Source organism: Pyrgilauda ruficollis, unplaced genomic scaffold (genome assembly GCF_017590135.1).
Source record: "Pyrgilauda ruficollis isolate IOZ18807 unplaced genomic scaffold, ASM1759013v1 scaffold147, whole genome shotgun sequence".
NCBI lineage: Eukaryota > Metazoa > Chordata > Aves > Passeriformes > Passeridae > Pyrgilauda > Pyrgilauda ruficollis.
Genome location: NW_024513321.1, coordinates 969988 through 989105, shown reverse-complemented (window position 1 = coordinate 989105; position 19118 = coordinate 969988). Strand labels below are relative to the sequence as shown.

At 38.7% G+C, this 19118-nt stretch overlaps 1 protein-coding gene across 2 annotated transcripts in view; it reads right to left on the bottom strand.

Annotated features, from left to right (window-relative positions):
• Positions 1 to 4842: 4842 nt before the first annotated feature.
• TMEM65 (transmembrane protein 65) overlaps positions 4843 to 19118 on the bottom strand; it is a 29992-nt gene continuing 15716 nt past the window's right edge. For both annotated transcript variants that reach the window (XM_041460649.1, XM_041460650.1), the window contains 6 exons: positions 13791 to 13835; positions 11648 to 11715; positions 10836 to 10890; positions 9610 to 9652; positions 8861 to 8966; positions 4843 to 7353 (listed from right to left, as the gene is read on the bottom strand). In XM_041460649.1, coding sequence (XP_041316583.1) covers positions 7261 to 7353; positions 8861 to 8966; positions 9610 to 9652; positions 10836 to 10890; positions 11648 to 11715; positions 13791 to 13835 — 410 coding nt within the window. In that variant the 3' untranslated portion in view covers positions 4843 to 7260. The remainder of the gene's footprint in view (positions 7354 to 8860; positions 8967 to 9609; positions 9653 to 10835; positions 10891 to 11647; positions 11716 to 13790; positions 13836 to 19118) is intronic.

Sequence of the window (19118 nt, the reverse complement as noted above, 5' to 3'; positions counted from 1 at the left end):
CAGTTAAAAAATGAAGGTTAGGAAGAAACTTCCACACAATTGAAAGCAAAGTGTATCAAAGTTGTAGGCCACAGTTTGTAAAAATGCTACAGCATCACCATGCCTGCAACAATGCTGCCAGGTGCAAGAACAGTCATTTGTGGACAGCAACAGCTATGGATGCTTAATTTTTTTCTACAATTTACACATCTCCAGAGCATCAATGCAAAGAAAAAAGCATATTTAGGAAATGGAGAAACTTTCCACCTTTTATTCTAACCATCTGTGGCACTACCACTCCTTCTGCACTTTCTTACAATGTGGAGGAAATAAAAGAAATAACCACATCACCAACTAAAGGACTCTATCTGCAAACTTTACCCAGAATAAGACTAGATGAGGATGTGAGATAAGATCTGCAAAAACCACAGTGCATACTGAGAGTTTATCAGAGGTATGGTAGAAGGCACCTATGACTTGTCCTGCAGCAGATTGTTTCTTTCTTAAACAGGTGCTTCTGGCAGCAGGAGCTTTCCAGCCTCTGAGCTGCTGTCCTTGCCCTCTGGTCTCTGGTTTTATAGGCACAAAGTGTGGGCACTGCCTCATGTATGCTTTAAGTTCCTTTTGTTGGTTTATCTGTTTAATTTAGCTGACTGCCTTTTTCATGCAAAGTACTTTACAACAGAGATCCCCATTGCTGTGCAACACGGAACATTGGCATCACTTGTTGCAGCAGCTGAAATGAAAACCAAAACAAAAAACCATTGTAATTTGCTGCTGACATGGAGTGTCAGAGAGAACAACCATCAAGAAAGGAGCAGCTCTTCCCTGCTGGAAAGTTTTAAAGAAGTAATTTGTTTCCCTGTCAACTCTGTTTGCTACCACGCTGCTCCACTCACAAGGTCAGTTTGCATTACAACAGTCAGCAGTTTCCATCCAGTGAACCAGTTATTTCATGGGGAAATAAACTCTTCCACTTAATGGAACAACCTATCTTGCACAATTCATAATTTCATTGACCAAAAGCAACATGGCACAGGGCAAGTCAATCAAAACCTGCACAAACTCTGGGCAAAAGACAGGGCTGAAACTCCATTACACTCCAAATATTCACCATGGCTTAAAGAATATTGGAAGACTGTAGGAATTAACATCAGCACTGTATTTTTGGTGCAGAGGCTGTAAGCCAGTACCCTCCTGCCTGGAGCATGTGAGAAATCCCACCCTGAATGGCAACACTACATCAGACAAAATACACTCTGCAGGACTGGTTCTGCCATACACAGAGGGGTCATGAGATATCTAACAGAGATGGAGTAGCCCAGTTGCAACATGGAAAACCTACATTTAGGTGGGAAAATTCCATCTCAAAAATCCCCCCCAACATATGAAGACTGAGCCTTGAAGCCTGAAGGATATCCACGTGTGACTGAGTTTACAAGTACCCAAACCATTTACATGTCATCTTAGTGAGCTACACAAAAATGACAGGCAACTGCCTTTAGGCTTTCCTAGGACTTTATAATCTGCCAAATCATACAGCCAGGCCATTCATCTACTGCAGAGATTAGGAGAGGACTATCCTATGAGATATTAAGGTTTCTAGTGGGGAGTCAGGAGGAACCTCTTCTTTTTTTAATAGCCACAAGAAGGACTGCCCTGCTCCTCAGCATGTCAGCACAATAACCCTTGCCACAAATGAATGCAATCCAAGAAAAACATTTCTCAGAGAAACTATCCCAGTGTCTGCTTCCCTTTACAATGCAAATGAGGAATATAAATGAATATGAGACTGCCCATGACAGCATGGGCTGTGATAGGGATGGGATGTTTTCCTACAAACAGTGGCTCTGGTTGCAGACTCTTCTCCAGTCCTGACATTCCTTAGAATACTGTGGAGCGCTCAGGGAGCACAGTGTGTAAAAGGAAAATTATACTCTCCAGTGTTCCTACACAAAAAGGGGCCAGTAGCAGCAGAAACCATGCAGAGAAAGAAAACAATCACAGATATTCATTAAAGTCTACCTGAAACTTCACCAAAAGAGGTTGTTCCCCTTTTAATATCCAACTGGCTTTTGGTGTGGTCTTTGGTAGTTTGCCACTTGTATTGCAAAGGCAAATAACCTGCAAACATTCTTCTCTTCCTGTCCAAGGATCCCTGTCCTTTTGTATCCCTTTCCTTTGATGGTTCCTTCTCTGGTTCAATAGCAGAGATGACAGAGAAGCCAGTGTGGGGGAGGCAAACCTCACCAGCCCTTTGGTATCTTCCAATGCTCCAGCACATCAAAAGGGCTCTGAAGGCACAGAGAACAGCAGGACAGTATCACGAATGAAAATCTTTTTTTTTTCCTCTTTTAATAAGACCCCGATGCATCCCCATGTAGGGAGAATGACTGAGAAGAATCTCATTCTCCTCACTTTCCTTGTTACTAGCTGGAAGTAACAGACAAGTCACTTTCACAAAACTACAGAGAAACACCACAGTGCAAACAGACCACCCTGCCAAACCCAAGCAGCAGTGCTGTGCAAAGGCAAGGCAGCGCTCTCTGTTATTGTTCTACCAATCCATGGTACTGCTCAGTGGAAACCTCATCTCAACAGGAATGGCAGCAGTAGGTCCCATATGGCAAATTTCACCCTTTGGATGCAAGTTTTCTAAACAGTGAATAGTCCCACTCAGGACCCTTCATATTCCATAACAAGATACTCTATTTCCTAACAGATAAATCAATACTCACATGTTTGGAAGTGCTTAAGCTCTACAGGCAAAATCATAAGGTCCTTTTCACACCAACAGACAAAAACAAGACACTCTGATAAGCACAATACCAAGAACAGAACACAAAATGGACACAAAATGCATTAAAGGTCTCAAATAATTTTGGTATTTTACAGCAACTTAATCTTTGCACACACACACAGAAGGAGTAACTCATGACTGTGAAGCAGCATTTAGTTCTTTAAGCCATTTGCTCACATAGTGTTCACTACTAAGTTGAAGACTGTTAAGTCAGAACTGTTTCTGCCCGCAAAAGACCTTACCTTGGCATCATCTACTTACAGAAGTACTACATCAGCACTCTAACACACACAGCTGTCTTCCAACACAAAATAAAAAAGTTCCTTCTGCATTTATCTTGCCTGGCTTCAGAATCTTAAGTTTGCCCAAACCCTCAGCCCACAGCCCCTGCCCCGCCCCAACACTATTTTGAAGCAACACTCTGGATGCCAAGGGTCCTGAACACTGAGACAAGGGAAAAGCCTTAACAAACATCTAATAAAGACTTTAAAATGGGAGCTTGAATTTGTGTTATGAGGTCCAGCTATATTCTTAATATTTTAGATTGAAAAATTCCAGAGGCATAAGACTCTCAGAGCAGGGTGATAATTCCTCCATACTTTATTAAGGCCTTCAGTTTATATACTGCTGCTCTGTCAGCTTGTCATTAGACCATGTAAAACATCAGACCAAGAAGAGGGAAATGTCAGGTAGAAGTGTGACAGACTCTCTGAACAGCAGGAATGAAGTTCAACTACACAACACAACCACGATGGAGTAAAACAACAGCCAGCCTGTACAGGTTCTCAAAATTAAATGAGATCATCCTTACAGTACAGATGTTTTACTTACAGAACTTCTTCTTGCACAGACATACACAAAAAGTACTGACCAACAAGTAAAAAAAAAAAACTGAGGAGCTCCAAAGTCCAGGAAAGTTCAAAAAGGTTTTGAAGGTTTGCATACAAAAAACCTCAGTTAATTCCAAAAGCTCAAGTGCAAGTGAACTTCTGATTAATATTAATCACAAACACCACCAGTTTTCCATGCAAATATTTTAATGATTTAAATTGCTCTCTTCTGAGCATAAAGAGACAGAAGTACCACTCCATAGTGGTATTTCCTATGACAGTGACAAAGGACCACTTGCTTATAACTTAAATATAATAAATTCCTGTTTTGTATAACTGAGGCTGAATACCCACAGGATATTATTAATATTTCCCCTCCAGCATCTGGTCTAATAAAGAAACACAGAACAGCTTTGCTGTAGTACAAAAGTTTACAGAAAGTTCAACAATTTAATTAAAGACAATACAAAATATGTTGTCTGAATTCAAATAATTTATGTAAAAGTACATGCATGAGAAAATACTGGCAAGAAGATTTGGGTAACCCTATCATCAGATGCATGTGCTTTGTTCCTAGAGATAATATACAGTCAAAAATACATTTATAATTTAAATTACAACGGAAGACAGTATTTCAAACACAATTTTTGGGTCTACCAGCCCTTCAAGGCAAAAGAAATTCCTGTTAACACAGGACAAACTGATAGAATAAAAAAAATAGAGCAATACTGAAGTCTCTTAACAAGCCTGAAGTGTTTTGTTTTTCCTTTTATCAAGGAGGGAGAAGATACCAGAAAATAAAGGGGACTCTGTCTTCTCAGTTAGGTTTTTAGTAAGTGTAATCAGAGCATCAGGGATTACTTTCATCCATATACCCCAGAAAAACCCATTCTCCTCGTGGAGAGACAGGGCACAGATCAGGCACAGATCTTCCCTTCCATACAAAAGCAGTGCCATGTCCACACAAGAGTGGATCCTGCAGCCAAAGGAAACTACCTGGTTCTCAGGGAGGCAGCTTGGCCCCAACAAACACCTTCTCTGAGCCTCCAACAGCACCACCAATCCTCTCACATCACAAGTTATTCTTCACCTTTATCAAATACTGAAACCCCAGAAGTCACCTTCTTCATTATGGTATCAGACTGAAATACCCAATATTTCTTACCATGTGTCACTTGCCCTCCACATTTTTGTGGTCAACTAAACAGTTTAACAAGACGACACATGATTAACTTCTTTCAAGATACTTTAGTTCATTGATTCTCAATAAAAGCACTGGTTGCAGTACAATAGTTTGACATACAGCAACAAAAGGTACTCAATTTACATGCACAAGCTATTTAACAATAGTACACAGTCTTTCCTATTGCCACTATGAAACAAATACTAATGTGACAGCTGGCACAACCTTCCAATTGTTCTCATGAGCTGTAACAGAGTGATGAAAACAGTGTTGTGATGGTACAATGCCAAAGAACAGAGATTTGGCCACTGCTGGAAGATTCCAATCAAGATGCCAGTATCATAATGGGAAACAGTGTTGAAGTAATTGTAAAAACAGCAACAAAAGAAGCTATGCAAAATTGCTTTGACTTGTACTTCAGTTTAAGAAAAATGTGGAAAACGCATACAGCTTTGTACAGAAAAAAAAAGTGCATGCAGAGGCAGAAAAGTTAAAAGTTCAAGGCAAGAGAAATGTGTGGATGAGTAAGAAAACTTCTGAACACTGAAGTACTGTAAACCAGCAGCAATCTATTGGTGAAAGAGTGCATAATTGCCTTTCTGGATTGTTTTTGTGGGTTGGGGTTTTTTGGTTTGGTGTTTGGTTTTTTTCTGTTAGAGTTGTGGGGGTTGTTGTTATTTGGATTTTTATTTAATTTTATTTTAATAAAGCTTCCACCTTTGAAACACAAGTTGAAACTCCTCTGCATTTGTGTTTGATGCTTGGCTGAGCTTTCATTTGGTTTTACAGCTTGTTCCAGATTTTCCTGGTTTAATGTGCAAAGTACAGCACATACTATTAGGACTACTCACTCCAAGCTTTCAACAACTGCTTTTTAAGAAACAGATACAAGTGTCACCTTCATGAAAGTCAGTTTCAGTATTGCTGTTAAAGGGCTTCTGGAAATCAGAACAAAGAAGTCAGATTTATAACGAGATAAGCAATGAGCTTTGTAAAACACACACGTTACAATAAGACTTTTCCTATAGCAAATAAAAATCATCAGGGGACTTGATTTTTTTTTTTTTTAACAATTCTTTCTAGGTTTCCGAAGTGCTAGCAATTTCAGCAATACAACTTTCAAAGTGCCTTGGCTGTGCCACTTTTTAGTGGCTTTTCCAAATGGTGTTCAAACAAGTAAGAAACCTTCTCCTCTAAGGGACAATTAGCAGTTTAGCATTTTGCTATTGGCAAGTAAGATTCTGAAATATCATGAATATTCAATAGTTGTCATCATTTTATTCATAACCATATAAAAAAAGCACAGTTACATGATACTGCACTGTCAGGTCTATAATATGCCAAATAAGACTACAAAAATAAAACTAAAAAAAAAAGGAAAAAGGCCTCAATTCTCCTATTTTTGTTGCTTGTTTTTTTTTTTAAACTACTTGTCTCAGGAAAAAAAAAAGTAGCAAAGGCTTAATCTTAAACACAAAGGTATTATCATCAAATCAGGTCCTCTAATCCAGACTGATGGTACACTTATTATTTCAACTGAACCACTCATAACAAACTTGCAATGCCAGCATTCATTCATACCCTGAACCGTTCCCTGGCCTCATCTACCCAATCAACTATTCACACCTTACATTAAGCAGAACAATTAAAAAAAGTTGTTTGTGGTTTTGAAACAGTTGGTCTGAATTCTTTAATACCACACTCAAAACAGAGGAAGACAAATTTAAGCATATTTCAACTCAATTCACAAAACACTGTTTAGAAAGGGAAAAAAGAGGCATGAATATGGAAGTACAGAAGGTGTTAAATCACCACTTTAAAAATGGACTTGGTAGAGAGCCTACACTGGAAACACTTACCTTGTCAAAGCATCAACATGATCATCTCAGAAGACAATTCAGAGACACTTAAGTCAGAATTGTGAAAAAAACCACGATTATACTGTCAAAGACCACTGAAATATCTAATCTAAGGCAGTGCAAAATGATGGCTGGTGAGGGGTGACCAGTCTCCTTGCAAAGTGAGGGACTTCAAATTACTCATCACTGATCTTCTGAATAATCTGCATTGAAGGACCTGATGAACACCAGTGATATTTCTGTCATGCAATTACAACTGTTAAGCAACCAATATGCAACTCAAGAGTGATACTGTCATCCATGATGGATTATTGAAGTAATAATCCATTAAAGAATAAGTTCAAAGGGGAAAGTGGTAAACATCTTGCCATAAGTGAAAACACTTCAAAAATTTACAATTAAATAAAAAGTTAGATGATATCTTATAAAAAGAAGTACTGAACACAACAAGGCCACAATAAATTAGTGTTTCCATAAAATGACATGCTGAAGGTTTTGTTCCCAAGTCTATACATTTTTTTACTGTCTGTTAATTCCTAAATATTGACAGCATAATTGAATAATTGAGGTACAGTAGTTTACATTTGTATATGTCTTGTAAAAAGATTATTATTTTTCTTCCAGTTTTTCTTCCTCCTCGCCAAAGAACAACAAAGGAAACATTCCTAAAATGCAGCCAATGGTCACTCCAATAGCTTTACCCTAAAGAAAGAGGGGGAAAAATTAAGTTTTTCACTGATCAGTTATTACTCATTTCCCATGCACCACCACAATCAGGGACACACAACCCTCGTTCTAGCTTTCAGCGGGGAATCACATTTTTCTTAGCATGCAGACTAGAAACAGTCTATGAGAGAGAGACAGGTATGACAAGGTTAGAAACAGTGTTTGCTATGACAAAAGACAATTCTGAAGAAGGGAAATGATCACAAAGAACTGCACAAGTGGTAAGGGAGGAAACAGACATTCAAAGGATTAGCAGAATGGCCAGGAAGACAGAAAAGGAAAAAAAATAACCAAAACAACAAACTACCAAACAACACCTACACACATTTTAGGTGCAGTTATAAATGCATCTGCTTGTATCTGGTACTGCAAATCATCAAAGGAATGAGTGGCTCCTTGCAAACATGATGGCTTTCAAAGGCACAAGGCAAAACCAACAAAAACTGGAAAACATTTCAGTTGACTGAATGTATAAGTCGAGAGGAAATAAAGTAAGACAAGCAGCATCCAAACCACATCAATAGCAGTAGGTGGATAGTGTTGAAAACTTGAGACAGCAGGTAAAGAAGACAAAATGCTACATACAGGCAAAGGTGCACAGAAGTCTTTTCACAGAAAAGGAATATAAACAAACTGAGTGCAATGACAGGGTTTTGCCACAGGCTCAGCTTTCACTGAGAAGACTCTTAGACTATGGGGCAGCCCCCTGACAACAGGCCAACTCTTCACTGCTCTGTGCTTTGATCTATCACTGCTAAAACCTGACTTTTTCTACCATAACTTTTCCTCAGTAAGTGCTATTTTTTTTCCCTTAAATCTGCAAAAGTATTTTCCCAATGAAGGCTCATTCTGGCAAAGTGAAGTATCTGTTTCTTTACTCAGTTGCTGATAATCTGTTTCTTGAATCATTGCTCTCACTGCTGAAGTGGGACCACTTCAAATATTTAAATGTTAAGTAAGGAATCACCCTGAAAATGCATCTGCAAGGTGAGTGTCCTGTAACTGTAAACACAGGCAGTGAATACTACTCAAATGCTAAAAGTTTGACTGGAGAAAAGCTGATTTCATATCTGAGCTAATTATAGAATATTAGAAATTAGTACAAACCAGCACAGGTATATGAATAGCAAGCACTTGACAAAGAATGTATAGGAGTAAACTACTAAGTGGTCATAACTTCCAAGTAAATTATCTTATCACCACAGCCAGAGCTCAGCCCAGGTATCTGCACAGCACACACAAAGTCATTGCAGACACTATCCATGTCACTTGGGGCTTGCTGTATACAAAAAAAAAAACACTCAAGCTCAAAAAAATCCAATCTCTTGATTCTCCTGACATGGGCTTAAGATTAAACCCTCTGGGGAATATGCACAAAGTTGGTGTCATTAAGGAATAAATGGAAAAAGTGACAAAAAGCATTTATCAGCTAGTTTAAACACAGAAAGCTCCACACCAGCAGTGCTACCCACAGGATACTCACCAAGTGTGCACTGAGACGGGTCTGCCACATGTCAGCTTGTTTGGGTGTCAGGTCAGGGATTGACAGACCCAGTCGGGAAGCCAAAGCTTCCACATAACCTGCAAGACTGAAGAACAAGAAAACAAGAACAAATGATTTTGAATCTCACAGTATATTCTAGTGAGGGTTTTGAAATACTTGAATTTAAAACAAGAGCTTTTCCTTCAGCATACCAATAAAGTCATTGAGAGAAAACTATGGGACAGAGTTCAAACTTCTAAAGGTCACATTTTGCAATGTAATTTAATTATTTCACTGATTTAAGATACAATATTTCTAAAAAACCTATGCAGTACAACACAACTGGTGTGAATGTTAATGCATTTTTGCAGAGCTTTTTAAGTAACCTTTACTGGAGGAAAGGTCACACAGAGACTAGTTAGTGGCAAGCCTTGTAATTTGCAGAAAACAAAACAGGGAAAGTGGGAAAAACAGGCATAACAAACAGCTTTACTTTCAGCAGTTATGAAGGAACTTCCTGTAAAAACTAAAATAAGCTGTATCTGTTTTTATCAGAAATAGGTACGCCTAGACCTGAAGACATTGCAGAGATATTGTTTTAGCTGAGGAGAAGGAAATCTCTTCAGATCTGGGGATAACAACCCGAGAAGGTATATTAGGCAGAGCTATATTACATTACAAAAAAATTATTTTTCCACTTTGCATCTCAATGAATGCACTTAATATTCTTAATACAAGTTCATACATACCCCAGTCCAGCTAAATCTGAAACAAGGTTTCCCAAAGCTGCAGCTGGAGGGAGGAAGAGGGAAGAGAAAAAGGTATTATTTTAGCTACAAACAAAACCAACCAGCTCCCACCCTCCAGTGACCTTCACATACTCTCAATTTATACAGAATTAAAGACTAGACCTAAGTTTTTCTTTTTAGTGTTTGTCTTCTGACCTGATTACAATAACAGCAGTAGATTAGAATTAATAAAAGGTGCAACTATTTTTCTCAATTTACATGGAGAAAACTTGACAAATACAAAAAGACAACACTAACACCTGGAAATAAACATAACTTTTGAGATCAGAGTTAGGAACAGCTGTGCATGATTGTCAGCTCCATGAAGCTAATGCTGGACACCAAGCAAGGCCTTCCAGTGCCTGAAGAGGCACAGGAGCACTGGAAATAGAAGCAGCTGTTGCTCAGGTATGCAGCTTTGATAAACATGTCAATATATCCATGAACTGTGTCAATTTAAGAAGAAATACTATACACAAGTGAACAAAGTTACACACAAAATACAAGATTTCACAGCAGACCTTATGAGGATAAGCTTCCCTGTGACTGTCTCACATTGAACCAAGGCCTGCAAATTTCCAAATATTTAACTTGCCCTGCTGTAACACTTTCAGTTAAGCTCTCCCTCCCTGTGCTTTTGAGCAATGCTGCACCTGCAGCTGGTGGGTGCACGAGCACCCTCTGACACTGCAGAGGCACCAAAGCTGCTGAGCAGAGCTTATCAGTCCTGGCCCAGTGCAGGGCAGGGCGGCTGCTTGGCCTTCCTGTGGTATCTCACCAAGGCAGAGGAGCCACCAAGAAGTGCAGCAAAAAAACACCAACACTGATCTCCCCTTAGCACTGCAAGCTAACAGCAACATACAAACACATATATCCACATGCACTGACACTGGGCCCTGGGGAATTTAGAGCAGTTCCATTACAGAAATTCAAATACACTTTCCCAACTGACCCAGGATTTGAAATATTAGGTTGAAATCAACAACAAACACTTCAAAAGCTATTTGAACTGAAATTCCATTTCTACAAATGGAATATGTCCTAACTTCACCCAGAGGTTGTTTCTTTATTAGGAAAGGCAGCTGCAAGACTCAGGAAGAGCCATTTCCAGCCCTGTGTGCTACTTTCAGCTTAAAATATAGGAATGTGCCATAATAATCTAAATGTGCTGCAATTTTAATACTTGCCTGCCATAGTTGAAATTCCTAAGACAACTCCAATTGACAATTCTATCTGGGTTCCCTGAAAAATAAACAGTTTTCTCATTATTTGAGGGATTTGGAGTTAAAATAAATTATATTGATACAACTGACAAAAGTATTGTTTATTGCTTGTCTACGTTAAAACTGAAAGGAAAAATGGACATTTCTTCTATTATATCACAGAGATCTTATCTTCCTGGCATATATTCCCCTGAAGGCAAGGGCCTACTTCTGAAAGTCTTCTAATATTTCATATGTACTCTCTCAGGCAGCTGGGAGACAAACCTGCAACCCCTATCCCTATAGCATCTTCCCCACTGCAATTCTTAGCTGAATGTAGAGCTCTGAACAAAAACTTCTACAAATACCAAGCAAACAAATAAAACACAGTATCACAGCTCCTTATGCTTTCAAGCTGAAGAAACAAGACCACATGGTCTACATTATGAAACACCAGTACATGGTCGAAAGATGAGAGACAATGTGCATGAACTAAAACAGGACATGTTCCAGTTGGATACAGCAAATAATTTTCCATCCTGAGGACAGCTGAGCATTGGAACAGGTTGCTCAGACAGGCTGCCCTTGGATTTCTCAAGTCCCTCAGGATAAAACCATGAACAACTTGGTCTCATCTTACAGCTGGCTCTGTTTTGAGCAGGAAGTTAGACTGGAGACCCTGAGAAGGTCCTGTGCAGGGGGACTTTCTAGACTAGACGTCACAGGCCATTCTATTCTGTTCCCTCGAAAAATGTGAATCTTACAGAACTGTTCAAGGAATTAAACAGTGAACTTACCGCAGCAATCATAATTGCGTTATCCAAAAATCCAAACCCTACAAAAGGTAATGCATTGTGGAAGAACACTAAAAGAAATAAGTAACAAAGAAAAATAAATATTTATAAGAGAGTTCACTAGTGCACAGGAACAACTGAAATGTCTAATATTGGTTTAAAGAGAAACAAAGGCAAAATACACAAAATTCCTTTCCTACTGGTCACCTTTTTGTTGCGGGCAGGTGTGGTAAAACCCTTTGCTACACAGAAATGTTACTAATGGCTTGAGAAGAGCCAGCTAAACAACTTACTTGGCAAATATTTTTACAATTTCAGGTGGAAGCCACTTATTCCTACTAGTGCATAAGAGAAATACTTAAAACTACACGAACTCTGGTACCATTTGCAGACCTTACAGTGATGTTGCAGTATCACTGAAGATCACCAAACTATCTCACCAGACTTCTTGAAATAAAGGCCCTTTCTCTGCAAGTCCCTTTCTGTTTCGGTTCATGAGCTCCATCTTCTTCACACATTCCTAAAATTTCATATTTTAAAAGCATTGTCTGGAGCTAAACAATTCTTGTCAAAACTCCTTCAGCCAAATCTGCAAATGCTAAGGTGGGTTTCACTAGGGTGTCATATACTGTTAGTTATCTCACAATTTCAATTGTGAATTGTGTTTGATTTTGTTTGTGCACTATCTTCAGTGCAAGTTAAACTTGTAGCTGCTTTTTAATACACTGCTTAAGAAACCAAGCTCCACCTTTTGTTTCACACATTTTCGTCTTTTTAATTTCTGAAACCCATTAAATCCTTTCTGAAAATATTTTCTGTTGCAGAAGCTTGGAACATGCTGGTCTGAGCAATTTCTAAGAATGAGCACACTGCTACTATATCATTCCTTTTTGTCCTGCTTCATTTTCTCTCTCAGGTTTAGCCTGTAAGCTTTTGATGGGGGTGGGATTGAATTTGCACAGCATTGTTTCCAGCTGAGTTTCAAGGTTCTCACTTCATAAGACTAAATACAGCATGAGAACAGCCTACATGACAACAATACAGCTGAAAGTTGAAATTTTTCATATTTTTTTTAACATTTAAAATGCAGCATTCAATTTGGATTTTGTTGGAGTTCAGGGGTTTTGTTTCACTTTACATTGGACTATAATGCCTAGATTTTATAAACTTAAAGAGATGCAAACCTAGGAAGAGGGACAAAAGAAGACTGCATGAATCTCGCAGTCATGTGAAAAGAAACTGGTATCCTTTTAGGATATCCTTTTAGTACCTTTTAGGCTTCCTTTCTACAGACAGTATGAATCCATGACACAAAAAAACCAAAGCCACGTTCAAGATCTTTCATGCTTAGGTACTAGAACACGAATGGTCATCTGTAACTATTTTGTGAGAATACACCTATTTTCTAAATTGCACAGGTAAAAGACTACAGCACAAAACCTAAGAAACGTTCCAATTATTTTTAAATTATCACAGGACAAACCCACCAAAACATAAACAACAAAACAAGCACACAGATATACCCAGTATTTTCAAAATGTGTGTACTGGAGCTAAACTGGGATCTCAAATTCTTGTTGAAATGCACAGAATTTTGGAATTCATGGAGCAAACAGATTCCCAGGGACAAAGGGAGGGGGAGGGGAACAAATTAGAAAAAAATGTAGATAATTAGAAAAGGAAAATGTTTGCCTAAATAAATTTGCTCACTGCAGAGTACAAAACCACAAAAATATACTAATTTGGAAACTAAATCAGAATTTGAATCATGGTATTATAAATGTACAATCTGTTTCCAATTTCTCTGCAATTTTATACCACTTCTCAGTCTTTTTAAAACACAAAACCTCCACAAGGCACTGCAGCACCAACACTGCTTGGCTCAGAAAAACAGTGTTTGCTACTGGCTTTGAACAGCGTGCTCTCATTTGGGCTTTCTGTCCTACTTTCACTAAGTGTTGTTCTTTCTCCAGCCGAGGTGTTATGAAACAAAGGCGGCAGGGTGAGTGTTGGTGCTTGCTTTGGTTGTCTCTTACTCCATACAACAGGGATGAGGACAGACCAGCACTTGTGGAACAAAGATGAAGCCAATTCAAAGAGAGACTGCACAAATACTGAACCACATTCAACAAACATTCTTCTTTTACCATGTCTCAGTTGTCCTGGAGATGGTGGTGCAACCTCCAACTTCTCTAGAGAAGTCAAAATGAAATGAGAAAGTTAGCTCCTTCATCACAGATTCAGTTTATTATCAGATCTTTACAAAAGTTCTAGCAGGCAAAAAAGCAGTTATGTTATTTAACAGCTTTCAAATGGGAAAGAAAAATACTTCACACCTACATTTTTATTATTTGTACAAAAGATAACATGATATTAAAAGCCAAAATGTCTTAGAATATTACAAGCTTACACCAGTATAAGTGATTATGCAAAGTAACAGCATACTTCAGAAGCAGTCCAACAGCCATCTTCATTTGAAAATTACAAAACCACACCAAAATTAGAAAAATCAAATCTTCCACAGACAATTGTATGTTATTTTTTAGAGGTTCTCTAAACATGCAGCAGACAACCCTCTTTCCCCCAGAGTCTGCAAAACAAATACTACCATTTATATTCTCACAAAAGGTATTTTTATTCTCACAGAAGGTATTTTAAGAATAAAAGAAAAATAGAGGCTACTGATTTTGGTAACAGCAGATTAAGTTTGGTCATTTAGTGCATGTTTCAGGTATCCTGGACCCAAATCAGTGAGAGTTTGCAAGGACCAGGACACCACTCCTGAACCTGACAGAGTACTTTCTCTATAGGAAACCAATGCAGTTGTGATCAGAGATGCTGTGCAGAACACAGCAGCAAGTTACTCGTTTAACAGCAGCAAGGGAAAAAACCTAGCTATTCTTTTAGGTTTCTCTTGTGCATTTTTTAATGTAGATATTGAGCATAAGACTTCCTTTTTTAAAACAGGAAAAAATCATTCCCCAAATATTTTCCAATATTGTGAACCCCGAGATTATGACAAGTTGCTTCCATACTTCTGCTGAGGCAACTTCTACAGACAAAGGTTAAAAATGGTAAAACGTGGAACCTACAACACTCAAGTATTCAAATTTTACTTGGGCAGACAAATACATGGAAAGACAGTGCTGAAAACACAGAGTGTGATTGATCTGAGCCTATGTCTCAGCACTGCAGACTAGAGTGAGTATTCTTGCATCCAAGTCATTTGTATATTCACAGCTATTTTAAGGAAGAAACAGAAATATTCACTTGAAGTACCTTTGAGGAAAAAACATTAGATCATAATACCAGTATTTAGCCAACCAGGACACTGACTTCCAAAATAATTTCACTTTCAAGCTCTAGCAGTTACTGAAGAGAGGCTTCCTCCCTCTGCCCAATATAGACACTACCTAAGCTCTACAAATACCAGATGTACTCACCATGAAAATGGGACAAGTATACCCAAATACTACAGAAATAAAGATTATTTTGCTCTCCCCTATAAAATGCCAAGGAATCCACAGATTCAAAGCTCAGGCTGGAACAAGAACATGCTAAACAGAGGGGCCCCCTGTGACAGTCAATCTTCTGAGGCCTTGAGTATCGATGGCAAGAAAACATCAGACCAAAATTTTCAGCTTGCGTTCAGGGTGAATGGGACTGGGGACGGGACCCACTTTCATATGGCCTCCTTCTGTTCCAACAGGTTAAGCAAATCTTTTACAGCAGGACAGACAAAGAAAGAACTGCCTATATGCACCAGTGCTGCCCTTTGGACAGCTTTCCTCAGAAACAATTTCCACAAGACTGGGGAAAATCGGAGCCACCTTGAAACAAAGAGATTATTAGCTGAGGCCACTGGTTCCAAAAGCTCCAGACGCCCTGAGGGTGGCCAGGCAATCTAAGTCAACACTGTCGCGTTCCTGATGAGGCCTCCCTAAACTCATTTGCTCCGTCCTGCTGAATGCCAGGGAGAGAATAAAAACCCCAAGCCGAACAAAAGCACAGGACTTCAGAGTGCTGCCCTCCATGGCTTTCTGCTCTGATGGAAACCCTCACACTGTGGTTCCTGGGCTTCCTGTGACACTGCCACTGAAACCACCCCGGCTGCAGTGCCCATCTAGTTTCTAAATCTATGTCTCCATATAAAGGATTTTGTGATAAGAAACTGTAACAACATAAACAAATTTCCAGGAAAAACTCTACTTCTGAGGAAGACGTCTTTTCAGTTTTCCCTGATTATGACAGCCAGTTAGATTAGATAATTTCAATCTATTTTGGGTATCAATGCAGAATACAAAAGACTATTCAGCTTGTCACAAAACACTACAAAGCTCTAGAACATCAGTTCTCTGGATTTAACTACAACTGCATTTGATAGCACCTGTCAGTCTACAAAATTACATTCTACTCAGTCTAGCTAGACAGCTATTAAAAAAAGCTAAAAAAAACCCAGTGAATACCTGATTTCAGAAACCTACTACCAAAAGGAAGAATTAAGGGTGTTTAGTAGAAGGACAAAGAAATAAAATGTCTTACATCTAGGCATGACGGGACTTCCAAGTCACAATAACTAAAAAGAACATCTGCTCCTTCTTCTGAACATGCATGAAGGACTACCTTGGGATGTTTCTAAAATAAGGGAGGCTGGGGACACTACTTTGAGGTTAGAGGAAAGACAAGCTAGTGCAAGATAGAGGGAAATACCAGGGGATCAAATATAAACAAAAATTACTTAATCATTAACATAATCTGTTTCAGTAGCATGGGATTCCTTCTAAGTAGGCATTTTATCAAGCAGTCCTTCAACATTATCAGGGCAGAAGTTGCAAGAGAGGTCACTGGGGACAGCGTGGTGGCACCATGCTCTGGAGACCAGACTGCTTCTGATCAGCCACAGGGAGCTCATGCCACTACTGGCATCTGCCTACTGCACATCAAGAACTTTATTTTATCAAAGGGAGTCTTGTAAACTCACGTGGAAGCATGCCTGGATTACAGCTTTCCTCATCAACAAGATAAAAATTAATCTCTGAAAAAAATCTGTGATTCCACATATTAATGAGACAGGGATAGGAGAAGTGTGCCAGATGAAGTTCAGTAACTGGTGCTGGTGAGCCTGCACGTGGTCTGGACAGGGCAGCTCCCTCTCTGCCTGAGGCAGGACAGAGCCTGAGAGAGCATCTCATCCCACAGGACAGAGCAGGGCCGAGTCAGACCAGAGGGCTCAGGACCTTCCACAGGTACCTGCAGGACCAGGCTCATGGGAAAAGCCGTCCCCTCTGGAGAACCAAAACAAAGCTTTAAAGCACAAAGGCAACTTCCCTGAGAACTGACGCTCTGCCTCTGCCAGGTACAGAGCACTGCCTGCTGCAGCAAAGGGCTGCTCCAGCTCAGCTCTACTTGCAGAGGCCAAAGTTTGGTCTAAAGCTGGGACATGGGGAAGGAAAAAAAATTAAAGCAGAAAAAAACCCCCAAAAAAGTGATTCCTTTTTAGAGAATCACTAAGCTGGGACATGGGGAAGGAAAAAAAATTAAAGCAGAAAAAACCCCCAACCACTGCGGCATGAAAGCCAAAAACCTTTTTAGAGAATCACCTCCAATATCACCATTTTAAAGCATAACATACTTTAAAACTCTACAAGACATGAAAGCACTGAGAGCCAAAAGAATTCTTAAAAATTTTTTTTAAAACTCTAGATAGCAAAAAGTATTTCAGTATAGGGTATTTATTCATAGGAAGTTGTTCTGACTATTTGAATTTTCAAGACTCAGCAAAAAACGAGAATAAAAATATTCAGAGAGTACAGCAAAGGAAACGTGTCCTTTGTTTATTTTCCCAGAGGGAAAACAAAAATCCAAATTGCAAAATCCCCTTTAAAGGGCTCAATTCAGTCAGAATCAAACAATTCAGAGTTTAAATGTCTGGAGGAAAAAGAAAACAACTCTAAAGTACTCCAGAATTGCATTTCATGATGGCCATTCACCAGCTCATCCTGCGTCACAGCACTCAGACAGAGAATTCATCTTATTGCAGAAGGAATGAAATGAAATGGTGGAATGAGGAATTGCTATTTTCTGACATTCATTACCATATATGAGGTTATAAACCAAGGTTCAAGTGCAATACATGTCATGAGCCCTGAATTAGCAAATCTGGGAAGCAGAAAAACATTTACTGCTTCTTAAATTTTTTCTTGATATTTTTTTTAATTTATACTACTACTACTATACTATTTTTTTAATTTATATTACTATCTTTTTCTCTATTTTAAAAAATAGTTAGAACCTGGCGGGGGGAGCACAGGGGTGAAGGAGTGAAATATAAAACCATCAGCATAAACAATACCATCATCCAGAACTTGGTCCAAACCCAGCAAGGTAAAGCCACTCTGCCAATTGTAGTCAAGTACTTGCAATTTAGTTTTAGAATTATTATTCTTAGCTGACAAGCTAACCACAGCTGGCTAACAGGTAATGGGAGTGCATTTATTAAAAAAACAAAACAAAAAGACAAAAAAAAAAAACAACCAAAACCCAGCAAGTTGTCATCACCAGTTTCTGAATTATCAATTTTTTAAGAACTGGCATACAAGAGAACTTGCAAGCCTAAAGACATGTATTATGTTTTAGTTGAATTGCAGCTAACACCACTATAAGATTTTATAGCTGAAGCTGTTACTGTCACCCAGGGGCAGGAAACACTAACACTGAATGCAGGTACTACTGCCAGAGCTACCCTAGGAAAATACTTGCTTCTGCTGGGTATTGCCATATCTGAGACAAAAATATGAGCAGTGTTTTATAGATTTTTAAATAGTGACTGAATTGTTTAAATTAATTATTAAACAATGAGTATCAAGAAGAGGAATATGATAAATATTAATAATCTAGATCTATTATAACATCATTTTAGGCTCCAAAGGCATCTAATTTGGAAGTTACAGAGGGTTTTATCTTGAATTCATCAATTTGTTTCTTCCACAAAGCCCATCCAGATCATTTCAGCTAATCATTCAGATACACATCACTGAAACAGCAAAAACATTACTTACACAGAACAAGAAATCAGAACAATTATTGTGTCAACTAAAAAGAGGCACTCCTTTGCACATGAGTTCATGAGAGGATCTACACAACCAAAATTCTGGATTGGAGCCTAAAAATGAGATGTGTTATTGCTTTGTTCAGAGGTAGATCTTCAAAAGCAATTTCTGACTCTGATGTATGAGTTCATTCATGGAATAAGATCATAAGGCACCTCCTTATCATCCTTTTTTCTTCCTCTGCTCCTCCTCAATGTTTTCACCAAAACTGCAGTAGAGCAAAATTGAAAAATCTTGTCCCATTGATCTTCAGTTGGGTTCCCTTAGTATTCCACATGAGGAAATAACAATTCCTGAGTTGACAGTAAAGAAAAATTCTGCATCATTTATTATAACTCACAAGTGGTTTCCTGTTACTACAGCAAT